This window comes from Lithobates pipiens, unplaced genomic scaffold, assembly GCF_037356315.1.
Source record: "Lithobates pipiens isolate NorthernLeopardFrog02 unplaced genomic scaffold, aLitPip1_a1.2 Scaffold_19, whole genome shotgun sequence".
Taxonomy (NCBI): Eukaryota; Metazoa; Chordata; class Amphibia; order Anura; family Ranidae; genus Lithobates; species Lithobates pipiens.
In genome coordinates this window covers 87,054,789-87,074,212 of record NW_027507764.1, presented here as the reverse complement: position 1 = coordinate 87,074,212, position 19,424 = coordinate 87,054,789, and the positions used below count along the sequence as shown (strand labels likewise).

Below are 19,424 nucleotides of genomic sequence, written 5' to 3'. Positions count from 1 at the left end.
GAAATATCAAGGGTCTAAACAGACCCCTGTTGTCTCACTTGAGACAGAGAAGGGGACTGAGGACATAGCTTCCCAAGTCCCTTTCTCTGCAGCCTCAGCTTCACTGGGCAGTGAACTAATGGGAAGTGCTCTGTGCTCCTGTTCATTCTCAAACTGAAGCATAGTAAACATGGATTACTATGCTTCAGTTAAGAATAAACACAGGAGTGACGGGTACAGATCATTCACTTGTTCATTCAGAAAAGGAATGTGCAGGTAAATACAATATTTACAGGCCCCTTCCCCCACTCTCCATCCCGAAACATCCCTTGCAGCAGCCGGCTGGAGAGGGAAGCTGGCAAAACTGCAGGGGGAGACGGGGTGCCAGGAAGCAGGGGAAATAGGCACGGCACAGGGTGATTATGGTGTGCCCAGGCCCACCTTGTGCGCACGCCTATGATAACAGCCAATCATTTTTATATATGTCAGATTAGCTGATTATATCCTATTGGTTACTGTAATTATGGCTTTATCCTTTCCAGCCTTGTTTGCCACCTCTTCAGTCCAGGTTACTTCTACATGAATATTTACCTACTGAATGTTAAAAATCCTTTATTTCCTTATTGCTTTTGATTGCAATGTTTCCATACACTTGTCTTCCATGTGCCATATTTTTTTTTCATTACTTTCTATGTTCTATGTTACATATACAAGATCAGATGTGAAAATGTAAAATGTATATCTTGTAACAGTTTAGATTGTGCCTACTATTACACCTTAAGCAGTTTCCATACAATGTAAATGCATTTTTGTTTAAATTCATACCACATCCAAGAAGCAAATATTGGCTTTATAGTCTCCTCATAAAGCCATAGTACCAGTTAGGCACAGTTTTGTGTGCCCAGCCGCTCCATAAGTGCCGCTTTCTATTGCTGTCTAGGATTTATAGGCAGCTTTTCGGTGATCAGGACTTGAAGAAGTAATTTCTCAGTCGGCACTTTTAAACCATACTTAAGTAAAAGCAGTCACGGCTGGATTTTGTTCGGGACCGGCCTGTAATGATTTTTGTACTGTTACATTTGTTAAAATATTTATGAATATTATATTTATGAAAGAGCACTGCAGACATCCAGGCTACTTGCGTTCTAAATCTGAAAAATGTGTTTTTGTTTCAGCTGGTTTTCGGAGAAGTTTTCGTCTCAGCAGGAAAGACAGAAAAACAAATAAATTCATGTACGAATGTAAGAAGAGCGACCAATATGATACAGCAGATGTTCCAACCTTTGAAGAAGTGGCATTGTATCAACGACAGCCTAATGAGAAATACAGGCTGATAATCTTGGTTGGTAAGTACAGGCTTTTTGTTAAACTTCACCCAACTATTTTTTTTTCTTCAAGCCGATTGCTCAGAACTTTTGCTATGATGTCAAATATTCAGTTGCTCCATCTGCTAATAATTTTCCAGCGTTTTTCAATTTCTGAGCTAAACCTTCGAATGTTGGAGCATTGAAAGCTCAGGGTGTTTATACAGCCAACATAATGTCACATTGTAACTTGGAAAGTATGGCGTAAACCACAAATAACAAAACGTAAAACTGATAAGCGGTAATACTATATGGCCCCTGTTTATTCTACTTAAAATATGATTAGGTGTTGAAATCTAATCTTGTAATAATAGAAGTAAGAACTTTTCGCCATGGTCTTAGTTAGGTTTTCTTGAGACGTTTTCCGACTGCAGGGTCTAAGCTTGGATAGAAGGGTTTTTCATCGTCGAGCTGGCCTGAAGTAATCTCCTCAATAGCAATCAGATGGGGTTGGAAATAATGGGAAGAGTCAATTTTTCAAATATTCTTTTACTCATAAAAAGAAAAACAAAACTGAGAGGAGGGAAGAGATTAAAATTATCTGTTTAAATATCAGTGTTGGACAGTATTCTTGAAGACTCAAGACTTGGATGAATATTGCATTCCAATTCTTATCCATTAGGTAATTGGACATGTTCAGATTTTTTCCAGGGCTGTAATAGCCTTGTAATTCAAAACAATTTAGGTCTGAAACCTTTTTTTTGTTCTCTATTGTACATTTGCTGATGTCATAAAATGTACCTGTAATACATAAGCAGCAGAGGTAGCATAATTAAAATCAGAACTGCACATCAGCTATTTAGAACGTATCTATATGCAGATACGACGTACTGATACGGCACAGTTTGGCCTATGTAAACATAGATATTCAACTCTCCCCACTCGAGCGTTTAACTGACCCCTTGCACACAAATCTCGTTTCCACATATTACAAGTCTCTTCTTCACTCAACTAGCAGGGCTCGAATCATGGAAAGTATACCGGAGTTGAAAGAGGATATCTGGCAGGAGGTCCATCCTCTTCAGGTCTCTACTGTTATCTCCTCTCGAGACAAGGTCATACAAACCAAACTATTATACAGGTCCTACTATACTCCCTGTTTACTCTATCACTTCAAAAGTTTGGCCTCTGCAACCTGTTCCAGATGTAACACGGCTGATGGCGCATTTTACCATATGATGTTGGGAATGTCCACCGATTAGGAAATTTTGGTCAGAAATAACTGCCTTTATTAGTTCAATTACTCAAATACCCAATATCTGCAACCCCTTGAGATGCCTATTGGGCTACATTGATGATTAATGTCTATCTAAAAATTGACAATCCTTTTTACGTATAGTCTTGTTTTATGCAAAGAAATACATAACTATGCACTGGAAGTCACCATCCTCACCCATTATAACTTTCTGGCTTAGCATCATTAACCAAGCACCCCCACTATACAAATTGACATGAGGCCAGGGGATGCCCCTGAAAGTTGTGGCAAAATCTGGGACTCGTGAGTCAATTCAGATCGTACTATACCACCTGTGACTTAATTCATAGGATAGGGATGTAAATTTAGACCACATGAGCTAAGGATGTAAACTAATAACTTCTATGTTGAGATATGTATGTTGACTGGATATATTGTAGATGCAACCTATTGATGATTGAGCACTGTTTGCTCTAGGGATTGTCCCGATGTTCCACTCGAACGTAAGGTCGACTCGAACATCAAGTGTTCGCCGAATAGTGAACAATTTGGTGTGTTTGCGGCAAATTCGTGCTAATGTTAAAGGCTTATATGCATGGTATTGTCATAAAAAGTGTAGGGGACCTGGGTCCTGCCCCAGGGGGCATGTATCAATGCAAAAAAAAAAAGTTTTAAAAACTGGCAATTTTTCGGGAGCAGTGATTTTAATAATGCTTAAAGTGAAAAGATAAAAGTGTAATATTCCTTTAAATTTTGTACCTGGGAGGTGTCTATAGTATGCCTGTAAAGTGGCGCATGTTTCCCCGGTTTAGAACAGTCTGACAGCAAAATTACATTTCTTTTTTTTCTTTTTTCTTTTAAAAATAAAAATTTTTACTTGCATACATAGTGAATACATATCATAAGTACTTTAACACACATAAGAAAAAGAAGAAAGGAAGAGAAGAAGAAAAAAAAAAAAAACACGGAGATGGATATATACGATGTAGTGTCACTGGGCTCCAATACCATCTTGAGAGCAACTTGTAATTCGTCTCTTGTGCTTTAATTGTCGGTGATAGACAATGTGATAGCTTAAATGCCTTCTCCCATTCCCCAACCTCAATTTGAACATTAATCTCATTAGCCCATTTATTTATATATTCCGGGGGCTCCTGATGATTTTTAATTATCAACATCTTGTAGAGCGCTGATAAAACGTGTTTTGGATTTTGATCTTGTGTCAAAAGAATTTCAAGTTGAGTTAAATCTCTACCCAGGGACTTACTCGAACGAATAGAATACCAAAATGAGAGTAACTGCCGGTGTTCCAACATGTGCACGAAAGATGGACACTGTCTAGGGAATAGGTTTAATAGAGACGGAACTGTTCCCTGACATAAAATATTGCTCAATCTACAATGAGATTCCCCTTTCCATATAAGAAAACTTGTCCTATTTAGTGCCGGGGGAAAAGAAGGGTTGCCAAATAGGGGTGTCATTGGCCCTTCATACGAAGAAAGTCCCAATTGTATAACTGTTTTAGCCCATATATTCAACAGATGAGATGTAAGAGAGGGCATATTCTCTAATAACACTCGATGTAGCTTGCTACCAGATAAATCTACCCATGGCAACACCTTTAAATCTAATTGGTTCAACCCTTGTTCTAATTTTACCCACTGTTTAGTTTCCGAACAATAAAACCAATCCACCAGTCTAGTCAAGACTGCTGAAACATAGTAATAATACAGGTCAGGTGCACCCGCACCTCCTTTCGTTTTTGGTAGTGATAATAATTTCTTTTGTAATCTTGGTTTTTTATGGCCCCAGATAAATTTTGTAAAAGCCGATTGTAAGGTAGAACAAAATGATCTAGGGACACAGACAGGGATAGTTTGAAAAATATATAAAAATCGCGATATTATATCCATTTTTAATATATTAATCCTCCCAAACCACGAATGTTGCTTGGCATCATACTTTTTTAAATCTTGTAAAGTACGTTGCAGGAGAGGAACATAATTCATTGTGTATAAGTGGTTCGGGTCTGGGGGGATTTTAACACCTAAAATATTTTAAAGCTGTGGAGCAAATCTTAAACGAAAAATTAGCTCTCAGCATTGCAACTTGTTCAGGTATAAGCGACACATTAAGGATTTCTGATTTAGATACATTTATTTTGAAGTTGCTCAATATCCCGAACTGCTGAAATTCAGATAATATAGAAGGTAGTGCAATATGTGGATTAGTGATATAAAGCAATAGATCATCAGCAAACAAAGCCAATTTTATTTCCTTTTGCTTTATCTGTATACCAGAAATGGAAAGATTCCGTCTAATAGCTGTTGCTAAATATTCCATTACTATAACATAAAGCATAGGGGATAGCGGACATCCCTGCCGGGTACCGTTTTGTATATTAAAACTCGTTGTCAGTGATCCATTAATCTTTATTCTAGCTGCCAGTTTAGTGTATAGTGCCATAATCTTATGAAGTATATTAGGCCCTAGTCCTATTTGCATTAGGGAATGTTTGAGAAAAAGCCATCCCACCCGGTCAAATGCCTTTTCCGCATCAACTGAGAGAAGGCATACTGATACTTTAGCCCTCTGTGCATAATTCATTAATAAGAAAGTTTTGATCGTGTTATCACGTGATTCTCTACTTTGAACAAATCCTACCTGGTCCGTATGTATTAAGCTTGGGAGAGGTGATTGGAGACGAAGCGCAATCAGTTTAGCATATATCTTTAAATCTACCCCAATCAGAGATATAGGTCGGTAACTAGAGCAGAGTGTTAAATCTTTTTCTGGTTTAGGAATCAAAGTAATGTGGGATTCTAAAGTCTGTGCTGAAAATTGATTACTAAAAGAGATTGAATTAAACACTTGAAGCATAAACGGGGCTATATGTTCCTTAAAAGTTTTATAAAATTTAGGTGTAAATCCGTCTGGGCCTGGACTCTTATTTGTCGAAATATTGGCAATTACTTCCAATAATTCTTCAAGCGAAAATGGAGAATCCAAAGATTCCTTAGTGACATCATCTATTGACGGAATGGCGTTTTTCCGCACATATTCTTTAATAATATTTTCTCCAGCTCCCTTATCCTCCAATATCAATGGAGGGGTCAGGTTATAAAGGGCCGAAAAATATTCCCTAAAGGTTTGTTGAAGCACATGTGGATCTAATGTCAATTCTCCCGATGGTTTTATTATACTTGGTATGAAAGTCTGTGATTGACGTGGATGTAATATATCAGCCAACATTTTCCCACACTTATTCTCAAATCTATATCTACCCACTGCTCGTCTTTGTTGATATGAACTCTGGGACGATTTGAAAAACTGTAATAATGAGACCCTCGTAGAGAAAATATTTGCTGATATTTCTGGAGAACCATGGGCTTTATGTAGACTTTCCAAAGTATGAAGTTTTAATAAGGTATTTTCAATAATTTAGAATTTTTCTTTTTTAAGACGTGAACCGTGTTGGATGAACACCCCTCTTACTACCGCCTTTAAGGCTTCCCATTTTAAGGGTAGGGCGGTTTCATCCTGTTCATGATCAGAAATAAAATTAACAATCGCCTCTACAATTGCCTTATGACATATTGGGTCTAACATAAGTGTGTCATTAAGACGCCACGACCAATTTGTACCCTGAATCTGGGGGGGTGTTATGGTCAGGAATACTGGTGAATGGTCTGACCAAATAAATGATCCGATTTCTATAGAAGGGTTCCATTCCAACACCTTCAGGCCAGTTAAAAAAAAATCTATTCTGCTATATGTTTTATGTGCTGATGAAAAATATGTATAATTGCGAACTTTAGGGTTTAGGGTCCGCCACAGATCAATCAACCTATGTTCAAAAAGTTTATTCTTGAGTTCCCTCAAACGAGAGTATGAAATATTCGATCGTTGAGCTGAGGTATCTAGTATAGGGTCCAAGGCTAGATTAAAATCTCCTCCCACCAAAACGGTGCCTTCTGCAAAGTCCGCTAAGAGACTAAGATAACGCACGATTGTCATAGTTTGATCATGGTTTGGAATATAGAAGTTTGCAATTGTGAAGATTTTATCCCACAATCTGATTTTAAGAAACAGATATCTTCCATTTACGTCAGCTTTATATTCCAAATTCTGAACTGGTAAGTGTTTATGAAAAGCGATAGAAACCCCTCTCACTTTTGAACTCGACATAGTACTATGAAACCATTGCGAATAATGTTTACGTGAACACACTGGAATATTACCACTTCGAAAGTATGTCTCTTGAAGGAGTATAATATCTACCTTAGCTTTGTGTAAATTATATAAAATCTGGCCTCTTTTTGATTTATTATTGAGGCCTTTAACATTGTAAGTACAGAGTTTCAGTGACGCTGGAGAGGAAAAAATTGCTGCCATATAGAGTTATAAGGGAGAGAGAGAGAGAAAAAAAAAAAACCATATATATATATATATATATATATATATATATATATATATATATATATATATATATATATATATATATAGAAAGAAAATTGAAAGTTGAGTTTACTAAAATTGGAGAGGCTCCCTCTCCCCGATCCCTGAGTTACCCAGGAAAACGTTAACTAATTTACCAAAAAAAAAAAAGAAGAGAAACAAAAAAAAAAAAACCCCCACCAAGTATGGAATTTAATCCAAAAAAACACACCAAGCCCTACCTGAGGGACGGTGTTCCTACAAATTACATTTCTAAAGGAAAATAAGTAATTTAAAACTCGCGTCTATACATTGTCGATCCGGCAATACACATAAAAGTAAAAGTTCATTGATAAAAACTGCATGGGATTCCCCAAGTGGGGGGGGGGGGCTGTCACATGGGCTGTCCTGACATGTGTAAGCAAAATCTTGGTCCTTTCGGCCCCTTCCACACAGTTACAGTGCAGAACAAAGCATGATAAGTCCGAAATTGGTAAAAGAAAGGGTGTAGGGAGCCTACAGGCAATAATGGAGACTGGACCGTTGCTCTCTTCTAGCCTCTTAGGGTACAGCTTCCACAGTATAAGCCTTTTTTATTACATACATAATGTAGAGACTTTTTAGATGCATGTTAGTCCTAAAAGCCACATTTTGTTGATTCAAATCTATGCCAGCATAACACATCTGGCGTAATCAAGTCTTGTTGGCCTATAATGACTTTTTTGAAGACTCCACGTTTCTGAAAACAAGGGAGTACGGAGTCTGGTATGAACAAGCCCCAAAGGGGTAAAAATCATAATGTTCGGAGTAATTCACATGAAAAATTGTTTTTGAAAATTCAGTCATGCCAGCTTTGTAAGACAAACTTTAAATTAAACAATAACAAAATTTTCCTGCCTTCTCTTACAACCACAATGTTGGCAACAGTGTCCCAAGGAAGTATATTATATTCGGGTATTCTGTGACATTGTTGTCATTTCACCAGCTCTCTTCCTGGCAGAACATCTAGAAACCAGCAAGATTCCAGTAAGAAAGGATTCTCATAATAAAGCGTGACCAGGAACAGATACTGTACATTACTACTTAACCCTAGTCTGTCCCAGTCATGGAAGGTGTATAACCATGCAAGCATCATTTAAAGCAAATCTGTCATCACCCCAAAATTGGGCAAAGCATTTTCCTTCCAAAGAAGAGCCATTATACTTACCTTTACAGCAGCTTATGTCTTCTGTCTTTTCCTCTGTTCAAGTCTTGAATCCTCAACATTGGATAACATGAGTGCTGTGTTTCCATCTGCTAGCGCCCTACTTTGCCACAGGGCTCAGTAGAGAAATAGGGGTCAGAGAATGGAACTATAGCAAGTAACAGAGAACATGGCATCCCCATTAAGTATGCTACATAGGTTATCTTCTTTGTCAGAAAAATTCTTTGGCCATTTTTTTGGGGGTGACAAAATAGACACTTTAAAGGGATTGTAAAGTCAGAAGGTTTTTTCATATGCATTAAAGAGGGATTCCACCTAAAAAAAATAATATTAAAAGCCAGCAGCTATAAATACTACAGCTGCTGACTTTTAATAAATGGACACTCACCTGTCCCGGGTTCCAGCGATGCCGGCAGCCGAGGCCGATCGATCGCTCGGCTCTCGGCTGCTGCCGTCACCATTCTAGGTGAGGGAATCAGGAAGTGAAGCAAATCGGCTTCACTTCCCGGTTCCCTACTGCGCATGCGCGAGTCGCGCAGCGCAATAGGAATTGTCCGCGCTGTCACTGGGACCCGTGTGTGTCCCAGCAGACAGCGCGGCAGGACAGGAAATGACATAGACTCCCATGGGAGTCTATGCCCGGCAGTGGGTGTAAATACCTGTCTTTGACAGGTATCTCCACCCCCCTCCCCCCTGTAAGGTGCCAATTGTGACACCGGAGGGGGGGAGGGTTCCGATCAGCGGAAGTTCCACTTTAGGGTGGAACCCCGCTTTAAGATAAAAAAAGCCTTCTGTGTGCAGCAACACCCCTCAGCCCTCCTATCACTTACTGGAGGTCCCTGTCTGTCCAGCGATGTCCACAGGTGTTTCAGCTGTCTGAGATTCTCCCTCCTGATTGGCTGAGACACAGCAGCAGTGCCATTGGCTGCCACGGCTGACAATAAAAGTGACCTAGCCAATCAGGAGAGAGAGGGGATTGGCCCAGGTCGGGGCTCTGTGTCTGAATGGACTCAGGGAGCTGTGACTCGGCTCGGGTGCCCCCATAGCAAGCTGCTTGCTGTGGGGTCACTGAACAGGGGGGAGGGGCCAGGCTCACAGAAGAGGCACCTGACAAGAGGACGATCCGGGCTGCTCTGTGCTAATCCACTGTAACAGAGCAGGTAAGAATAACATGTTTGTTATCTTTATAGGGGAAAAAAAAAACAAGACTTTACAATCACTTTAATGTTGTGTCTTGAAGAAGATACTGCTCAAATAATAAGGAATCCCTTGCGGTAATATGGAGATCTTATATGGATTTTTCCTCTGGTTGATTCTACATCGTCTCCCTCAAACAAATCATTCCCCGCATCCATTACCTTTTGTACCACCACCCCCTCCCTTTAGAAAGTAAGCTGTATGAGCAGGGCCCCCTGTCCCTTCTGTATTGAACTGTACTGTAGTTGTGCTGTCACCCCTCTACATTGAAAAGTGCTGCGTAAACTGTTGGCGCTATATAAATTGTGAATAAAAATGTCTAGCATTAAAGAAATTAGATCTCCCAGCTACTAAGGAAATTCCTTGAACTGAACTAAACTGAACTTGAGGGAACGGAAAAGCTACAGTGTTGTCTTAACTGAGATATAAAAAAGAAAAAACAAATAGTCAAGTGTGAAAAAGGATACACCCTGTACAACCACTTTTACCTACAGGAAAGCCTATATCAGGGATATGCAATTAGCGGACCTCCAGCTGTTGCTATACTACAAGTCCCATCATGCCTCTGGCTGTCATGCTTGTGGCTGTCAGAGTCTTGCTATGCCTCATGGGAATTGTAGTTCTGCAGCAGCTGGAGGTCGCTAATTGCATATCCCTGGCCTATATTAAGGCTTACCTGTAGGTGCTTGAAATATCTCCTAAACCTCCATGTTTTAGGAGATATTTACTGAAAAGACGAATGCAGATGACTACGGTGCATGCGCAAATCTCATGAGTGCAGGCGCCCTTTAGAAAGGGCACATCGTGCCGTTTCTATTAGGAGTCATGCCGTGACTCGCGCATGTGCAGGAGTGATGTCACGCGACTCCGGCCAGTCACAGAGCCAGAGTTTGCAGCCCCGGAAGGAAGAGGGGTGAATATGGAAGCTCTCTGCTCATGGGGACAAAGGCGACAGCGCGGGCTTCTGTGTCAGGTAAGTGACACATAATGGGCTACTATGCAATGCATAGTAGTCCATTATGCTTTGCCTTTGCAGGGAAATAATGAGGAAGTAAAACCCACCAGGGTTTACTTCCTCTTTAATTAAGCTATTAACTAAGAAAGTGGTAAGTCCCACATACTCAACAGTAAACTGTCAAATTGCACAGGAACTATATTTTAAAATGCTGTAGCCCTCACAAGCTGTTGGTAGTAGTCAGCCAAGCCATGGTATTAGATGTCGTATTCATTCTATGTACAAGCATTAAGCATATCTAAACCTAAGAACGACAATGTATTATATTGCTGCCTGCCAGTCTTTAAGCTAGCCATCAACGTTTTTTTACATTTAGCCAGCAGGCTGATTCCTCTGTTTACACAAATGAAGTTGATGGAGGAATCCTGCCCCTCCTTACCAGTGGTTGCTGATCAAGACATTTTTAACATATCCCTTCAACAGAAGTTGTTCAATCAGGTTTTGTTGAGCGGAGACTGACACTCACACTGACTAAAATTCTATTTCTGGTCTAGCAGTATATCCTGCTTCAGATGTGATGGCTGCATTCGTTTTTCTTTTTTCAGGCTTTTTTCATCATTTTCACATGGTAACCCTGGCAGTAACACACTTCCTGTCCTAAAGTGACAAAGCTCAGTTACTGCACTATATATATAAAGGAGTAGGGTTGTCACCTTAGAACAGAAAGTGCTAGGACCACAAAAGGCCTCACACTCTCCCCATCTCTTTTACATAGGCAGCAGGTGTTTTTTAGTTTACAGGGGTAACCTTCGCCAGGCCAAAAGGGAACAAATAAGGTTTACATACACTTTAGGAATACAAACAAAAACACTAGATCTGTAATATGCTTGTATAAAAAGTAAAAGAAGTCCATAATGAAAAACGCAATAAGAAGGATCCATTCCTTTTTTGGATTTGCTTGTTTTTTATGACATTCTGCAGAATTTAAAGCGGAGGTCCACCCTAAAGTGGACCTTCCGCTCATCGGAACCCTCCCCCCCCCTCCGGCGCCACAATTGGCACCTTTCAGGGGGGAGGGGGGTGCAGATACCTGTACAGTACAGGTATTCTGCACCCACTTCCGGGATAGCTCTCTGCGGAAAGGGGCGTATATTACGCCCCTTTCCACAAGTGCCCCGCTGCCTGCTGGGAAAACACACAGATCCCAGAGGCAGCGGGGACCGTCCTTATTGCGCGGCTCGCGCATGCGCAGTAGGGAACCGGGAAATTAAGCCGAAAGGCTCCATTTCCTGATTCCCATACCCAAGATGGCGGCGGCAGCACACGAGAGACGATCTACAGATCGGCTTCGGGTGCCGACATCGCGGGTGCGCTAGACAGGTAAGTGTCACTATTTTAAAAGTCAGCAGCTGCAGTATTTGTAGCTGCTGGCTTTTAAAAAAAAAAAAAACGCGGAGTCCCGGCGGACTCCCGCTTTAAAGTGGTTGTAAAGGCAGAAGTTTTTTTTTTTTTTATCTTAATACATTCTATGCATTAAGATTAAAAAAACCTTCTGTGTGCAGCAGCCCTGCTCAGCCCCCCAATACTTACCTGAGCCCCATCTTGATCCAGCGATGTTGCTAGGGTTACCACCTCATCCCTTTAAACCCAAACACATATTGATTACACAGGTTTTGTGGCTGTTTAAGGTGGAAATTAAACTCACTTGGTGCCTTATCTGCAATAAATTAGTCTCAGAACCTGTGTAATTCATATGTGTTTGGGTTTAAAGGCATGAAGTGACAACCCTAGATGTTGCACCAGAGCCTTGGTTGTCCGGAATTCTCATTTGCTGAGACCGCAGCAGGCACCATTGGATCCCGCTGGTGTCAATCAAAGTCAGTAAGCCATTAAGGAGAAGGAGAGGCAGAGCCGAGACAAGGCTTTGTGTCTGAATGGAAACACAGAGCAGCGGCTCAGCTTGGGGGAAGGGAAGGGAGGGGCCAGGAGCGTGGGAGAGGGACTCGAAGAGGAGGATCCGAGCTGCTCTGTGCGAAGCCACTGCAAAGAGCAAGTAAGTATAACATGTATGTTATTTTTAAACCAAAAATATAAGACAATAATATCACTTTAATAAATAATAATCCATATTTATCAGTCCCAACCTCTGAAGAGGTTCATTTCTTATGTTCATACCCCCAACCAGTTTGGGTGGAAGCTGGTAAATCCACTGCATAGATTTTAGATTTTGTAAAGGAAGCACAATGGCTTGAGAAAACGCTACACTTACATGGAGAGAACCCACTGTCTCTGTGCAGACTATTCACCTGTTTGGGAATTAAATTCTGAATGCTTGAGATGCAAAACCACAGTCTTAACCCCTGAATGCTTATGCTTGGCTGATTGTAGTCATTTGTAATAGGACCAACAAACCCTCCAGACATTCCCACTTGGGCTTCAGAATGCCATTCCATGTTTGCATCTCCATTAATACGTGGATATTTCTTACTGTTGTATTAGCATAAATACCGTTTTCTTAATCGTAAATCAGGGGACACAGAGCCATAGTAGTTACTATATGGGTTATATAGGCACCTTTAGGTGAGGGACACTGGCACACCCTAGACAGCAAGTTTGACTCCCTATATAACCCCTCTCCTTACCTGGAGTACCTCTGTTTTTTCGCCAGTGTCTTAGGTGTTGGTCACGAGTAAAGATGTGCTGTGCTGAGCGCCACTGGAGTATTCCTTGCTGGGGCAGGCCATGCACCCAGATCCATTCAAAGTGTCTTTTTAGGCCAAATGCTTTGGTATTTTTAGCCATAAAGTTTCCTGGTGGGGTGCTTTACGGGTCCAGGGTGTGGATCCCGATAAAAAGGGGCCCCAGTTCCTGAAGGTTCATTAACGGAGCCCACTGTGAGTAGGTGAAGATTGAGTCTGTTTGGATTACCACAGAACCCTGCAGCTGGATAAGGTAAGTGGAGATTCCTAAGGAATTTTCTATTTGTTATGGTTTTCGCCTTTAAGTAACTGTTTCATGCCTAAGGTCATCACTGGGGGCTGTCAAGAGCACTTACCTATTTCATGCAGATTTTTATTTATTTTTTTTGACAAGCTGTACGCTTCCTCCAGCCCTGGTCTCGGGTAGGAAAGGGGAGATTTTTCTTTCTGGATATCCCCCACCTGGACAGAGAGAAGTCTCTCGCCAGAAGGCATGGGGGCATGGATCAGTCAGCGGTATGCCGCACTGCTCCCACCATCATCGCCATAGCAGGGCGGTCCTTTTCCTCCAGCCCTCCTCCTCTCCTTTCATCCCAGCCCTCCTTGCAGGTGATCCAGTCGGGATCAGAGCCCGCTCGCATGGGAAAGCAGGCTTTTTTTGAAAAAAGTGAAAGGAGGGCGCAGTAGGAAGTCGAAGGGGGTGTGGGCCTTAGCGCAGCATTGACGTTTTCAGATGTTTTCAACACATGGGCTCTTTAAGCTATAAGATGCACCTTTGGGAGGTGCGTTTAGCTGACAGAGGGACACAGAGCAGACAGGGGCATGTGGTTGTGGTGACACAGGCATTCCAGGACACATTTACTTCGCAACAGGCTGAGATTTTAATAGCAGCGGCTGTTGCAGAACTATTACTCAGTAGTGGGTGCATTTTTAGTAGTACCTCTGCTTTTGTGCTTTGCACTATGGGTAAAAGAGGAGGTACAAATACCCCAAAGGATAAGGGCTGAGAGGGATCACCTTCAGGCTCGGCTGGTCTGGGTGAGCCATTGGGGTTGTCAAGGGTTGCTACTGCTTCCGACATTTCAGCCCCTGAATATATGACTAAGCAGGATTTTTCCTAAGCCATAGTCGCATTAGAGGAAAGATTGTTGACTTTAATCGCATCTTCACAAGGTAGAAGAAAGCGCAGGAGGTCCCCTTCTGCCACCCAGGACCCTCAAGAGGAACAGGGGCAGGGGGAAAATGATTTCTCCTCAGGGGACCGTGAAGAGTCTGATCACTCCTCTTCTTAGGATTCAGGTGGGGAAGGACCTTCTTCAGCTTCACAAGCTGAGAAATTGCGGATGCAATTCATAACTGAAATGGTCCGTTCCACATTTAAACTACCCTTAACTGAGTCGGCTGAAAAGCCCACTTCTTGTTTGGGTTCACTAAAACCTCCTCAGGCTTTTTATGATTTTCCTGTCCATTCATTGCTAGAAGAGCTTGTGTATTCTGAGTGAATACACCCAGATAAGCAATTTTTTACTCCTAAAAAGTTCTCAACACTTTATCCTATGGAGAAAAAACTTACAAAGATGTGGGGTATACCAACAATTGACACTGCTACATCCTCTGTGAATAAAAATTTGACTTGTCCGGTTGACAATGTTTAAATGCTTAGGGATTCCCTTTCTGTGGTGAAAGGCTGTTTGGGGATGAGTTGGACAAATATATCCAGAGGATATCAAATGGGAAGAGTACCCTTTTGCCAGTTAAGAAAAGGAGTTGACGTCCCTCTTTTAAGTAGGCTCTTTCTCCAGTGCCAGGGGCATCAGTCTCCAGGCAGTCACGACGCCTCCGCCATCAGGTTCAACAGGTAAAGCTCAAGGTCAACCCCAGGGACAGAAGAAATCTTGGGGGAAAAAACCTTTAAAGAACTCTAAGGTCTCCTTATGAAGAGGCGCTGGCAGGGTTCTGGCAGGAGGAGTTTCGAGACAGATGGTTGGTCTCCACTGAGTTCCTGTCTCCTCGTTTTCTCAGGACAAATGTCCCCAAAGATCCAGAGAAAGGGAAGTCTCTCTTTCAAGCATTAGATCGACTCCTGTCAAAAGAGGTGATCAGGGTGATTCCCATGAAAGAGCAGGGGTTGGGGTTTTATTCAAACCTTTTCACGGTGCCAAAACCAAATGGGGATGTCAGACCCATTCTTGATCTCAGAGACCTAAATCGGTTTCTGAATGTTCGCTCTTTTCGCATGGAATCAATACATTCAGTAGTCTCCTGCCTACAAGGAGGAGAACTTCTGCCGTCAATCGACATCAAGGATGCATATCTACATATGCCTATTTTCCCCACTCATCAGAGATATCTGCGTTTTGAAGTAGAAAAACGTAATTTTCAGTTTGTGGCTCTGCCTTTCGGTCTAGCAACTGCACCTCAGGTGCAGGTGCTAAACCTGGCTCCTTCTTTAGCCAGGTTAAAGGCTCAAGGTATTATGATCATGGCTTACCTAGACAATCTACTCTTGATAGACCAGTCGGTAGCCCAATTAAACCAAAGTATGGTCACCATAGTCAACTACCTGGAATACCTAGGTTGGGTTCTCAACCTAGAGAAATCTTCCTTAGAACCTTTAAGGAGACTAGAGTATTTGGGTCTGATCATAGATACAGCCCAGAAAAGGGTGTTCTTGCCCCAGGCAAAGATCAGCACCATAAAGGAACCGATTCAGGTAGTCAAAGCAAAAAAGAAGCTTTCTATTCCATTTTGCATGAGGTTGTTGGGAAAGATGGTGGCTTCATTCGAGGGCGTTCCTTATGCTCAGTTTCATTCAAGACTGCTGCAAAACAGTACCCTATCAACTTGGAACAAGAAGGTCCAAGCTCTGGATTTTCCAATGAGTCTATTGCCAAGGATGCGCTGGAGCCTCAGTTGGTGGTTAAGAACCAAGAATCTGCAAAAGGGAAGATCCTTCCCACCAGTCACCTGGAAGGTGGTAACAACAGATGCCAGCCTTTCAGGATGGGGAGCAGTCCTGGAAGAGGCGACTGTCCAGGGGAAATGGTCCAGATCAGAAATGACCTTGCCCATCAGTATTCTAGAGATTCGGGCACTGCGCTTGTCCCTGCGGGCCTGGACGTTCAGGTTATGGAATTGTCCTATCAGGATCCAATCCGACAATGCCACAGCAGTGGCATATATCAATCACCAAAGGGGAACAAGAAGTTGTGCAGCCCAGAAAGAGGTGAATCATATTCTGACTTGGGCAGAAAACAATGTACCTTGCCTGTCAGCAGTCTTAATTCCAGGAATAGAGAATTGGCAGGCGGACAAATTGAGTCTCCAGCAGTTGTTCCCCCGGAGAATGGGCCCTTCCCACCAACATCTTCCGGGCTATATGCCAAAGATGGGGGATCCCGGACATAGATCTGTTTGCATCCAGGTTCAACAACAAGATAGACAACTTTATGTCAAGAACACGGTATCCACTCGCATACGGAACAGATGCTTTGGTGACCCCGTGGGATTGGTACTCTAATTTATGCTTTCCCTCCAATTCTGCTGCTTCCCCGGCTTCTTCGCTGAGTCAAGCGGGAAGGGAAATCAGTGATCCTTGTGGCCCAGAATATCTTGGTATTCAGAGATCATAAGGATGGCGGTAGGGTACCCGTGGACCCTACCACCATGTCCAGACCTGCTCTCGCAGGGTCTGGTATTCCATCTTACTTTACAAACGCTAATGGTTTGGCTATTGACACCCACATTCTACAGAGACATGGGTTGTCAGGTTCAGTGGTGTCTACCTGGATTAATGCAAGAAAGCCGGCTTCCAGAGCCATATATTTATATATATATATATATATATATATATATATATATATATATATATATATATATAGAGTCTAGAAGGCATATGTTTCCTGGTGTGAATCCAGAGGTTGGCACCCCAGAAAGTATGTCATAGGTAGAATCCTGGATTTTCTGCAGATGGAGTTAGAGATGAAGCTGGCCTTGAGTACTATCAAGGGCCAGGTCTCAGCCTTAGTATTATTTCAACAAATACTTGCTTTGCATTCTTTGGTCCGTAACTTTATTCAGGGGGTAACACAGCTTAATCCCCTGGTTAAGACGCCCCTGAATCATTGGGACTTGAATTTGGTTCTGTCAGCTTTACAGAAACAGCCTTTTGAGCCGATTCAACATATTTCCTTGGTCCTTTTGACAAGAAAACTAGTTTTTCTGGTAGCCATATATTCTGCAAGGAGGGTATCAGAATTGGCTGCTCTTTCTTGTAAAGAGCCATATTTAATTATTCACAAGGATAGGGTTGTATTGTGTCCTCATCCTAACTTTGTACCAAAGGTAGTATCAGGTTTTCAATTAAATCAGGATATTGTTCTGCCTTCATTTTTCATCAAGCCTCTATGGCTCAGGTCTGCAGGGCTGCAATTTGGTCTTTTAGTTCATACATTTACCAGATTCTTTCAGGTGGATGTAAAAAGGCATGAGGATAACGCCTTTGGGCGCAGTGTGCTGCAGGCAGCAGTATAAGTCCTCTGGTCTCAGGGTGCCCTATTTTTTTGTTATGTCTCCCTCCCCTCAGTTGGCATTGCTCTGGGACATCCCATATAGTAACTACTGTGACTCTGTGTCCCGTGATGTACGATAAAGAAAATAGGATTTTTATAACATCTTACCTGTAAAAATCCTTTTATTTGAAGTTCATCACAGGACACAGAGGGTCCCGCCCTCTTCTGGTATACACGTGTATTGCTTTGCTACAAAACTGAGGTACTCCTGGTAAGGGGAGGGGTTATATAGGGAGTCAAACTTCCTGTCTAGGGTGGTGTGCCAGTGTCAATCACCTAAAGGTGCCTATATAACCCATATAATAACTACTATGGCCGTGTCCCGTGATGTACTTCAAAGAAAATAATTTTTCAGGTAAGCGGTTATAAAAATCCTATTTTTGCTTGTTTGCTAAATGATTTAGACCCTAGACATTCAAGAAAAGTTGGGTAGGCCAGACAAACTTTAGCAAGAGCATGCAGCCCTTGGTCCACAATAACTGTAAGCATTGCACACATGATTGTTATAAAGCCACTAGTATAGCTGTAGACAGCATAAATAGATCTGCAATCACCTAACAAATTAAAATTCTTGGAAGCTCATGTCACATCATAGACAGCTATTGTTATAATGGATAGCTTACATGCCCCTGGATTTTAATAGGTGATAGAAAATGTATTTGCCTTTGCCAAAAGATAGTATTTCATACGGTGCATGTTTCCGTCTTTGAGTTAATTAAAACAAAATAGTAATTGCAAAAATGTGTGAGCAAGACAAATGAATCGAATGCATTGTTTTCATAGATTAAGGTTAAATTGTGGCCAAAATAATTTTCCCTGATCTGAAGTCTTTCACGGTTTGCAAGCCAAATACATAAAACTTAAAATAATACAAAACTAGAATGTATATAGCAGGTCAGGTGCCATCTGAAATGATCTATAATTCTTATTCACCATGAGAAGTACCGGTATGTTATACAAAACATTGTGGATTTTCATGAAGTGGAGTAGCAAGCCTCATATTTTTAAAATCTGAAAACTATAAAAAGTGAAAACTATCACGTAGGTAACAATAAAGAAGAACTATATATATCTTAAACCATTTTTTTTTTTGTGTAGAGGTGTTAAAACTTCTTTTAGTTTTTTTATTGCAGACTGTGACCTTACTGGTGATATTCAACCTCTTAACGTTCACCAGGGTAGAAAGTGGTTGGAAATCCAACATTTAACAGTTATAACTGGAAAATGAGTTGATAGGAAATTTTCCAGTGGGGGCAGCTGCCGGAGAGAGGATTTCCTTTCACTTCCTGTTGTATCTTTAAAGAGTAACTCCACTTTTGTTGAGGAAAAAACAACCCCCCCCCCCCCCCCCGGGTGATCTATGTACAGTACAAGGATTTTAAGAAACTTTGTTGCAGATTCCCTACCTTTTGTTATTCTGAGGAAGTCCCTGTGTGTTTGTCTGTGCCCATGTGGGACAGTGAGTCTAATGGGAGTGGTTTGTTGATCATCAATCAGCTGCAGAATCTGCAGGGCACTAATGAGGAAAGCTGCTGGGCCTTTTTTTCCCCACGAAAGTGGAGTTACCCTTTAAGACACGAAATTAAGTGAAAATTGCCCAGGGACAAGCAAACGGCAAAAAGCAAACAATTTCCTCACTTTAGACTAGGTTCACATCTTTGTGTCTGTGAGGAATGCATACAAGATCGCAGTCTTTCCCGTCACGCACAGAAGTGCTGCTTTTTAGCAGTCAGGCGGTGGTGCGATTGTTAATAATTGTAAAGTCTATATTTTTTTTCTATAAAAAGAACAATCATGTTATACTTACCTGATCTGGATTTGCA

General features: G+C 41.6%; 1 protein-coding gene across 3 annotated transcripts in view; it reads left to right on the top strand.

Annotated features, from left to right (window-relative positions):
- MPP7 (MAGUK p55 scaffold protein 7) overlaps window positions 1–19,424 on the top strand; it is a 682,552-nt gene that overhangs the window by 554,927 nt on the left and 108,201 nt on the right. For all 3 annotated transcript variants that reach the window (XM_077491041.1, XM_077491039.1, XM_077491040.1), the window contains one exon: window positions 1,155–1,325. In XM_077491041.1, coding sequence (XP_077347167.1) covers window positions 1,155–1,325 — 171 coding nt within the window. The remainder of the gene's footprint in view (window positions 1–1,154; window positions 1,326–19,424) is intronic.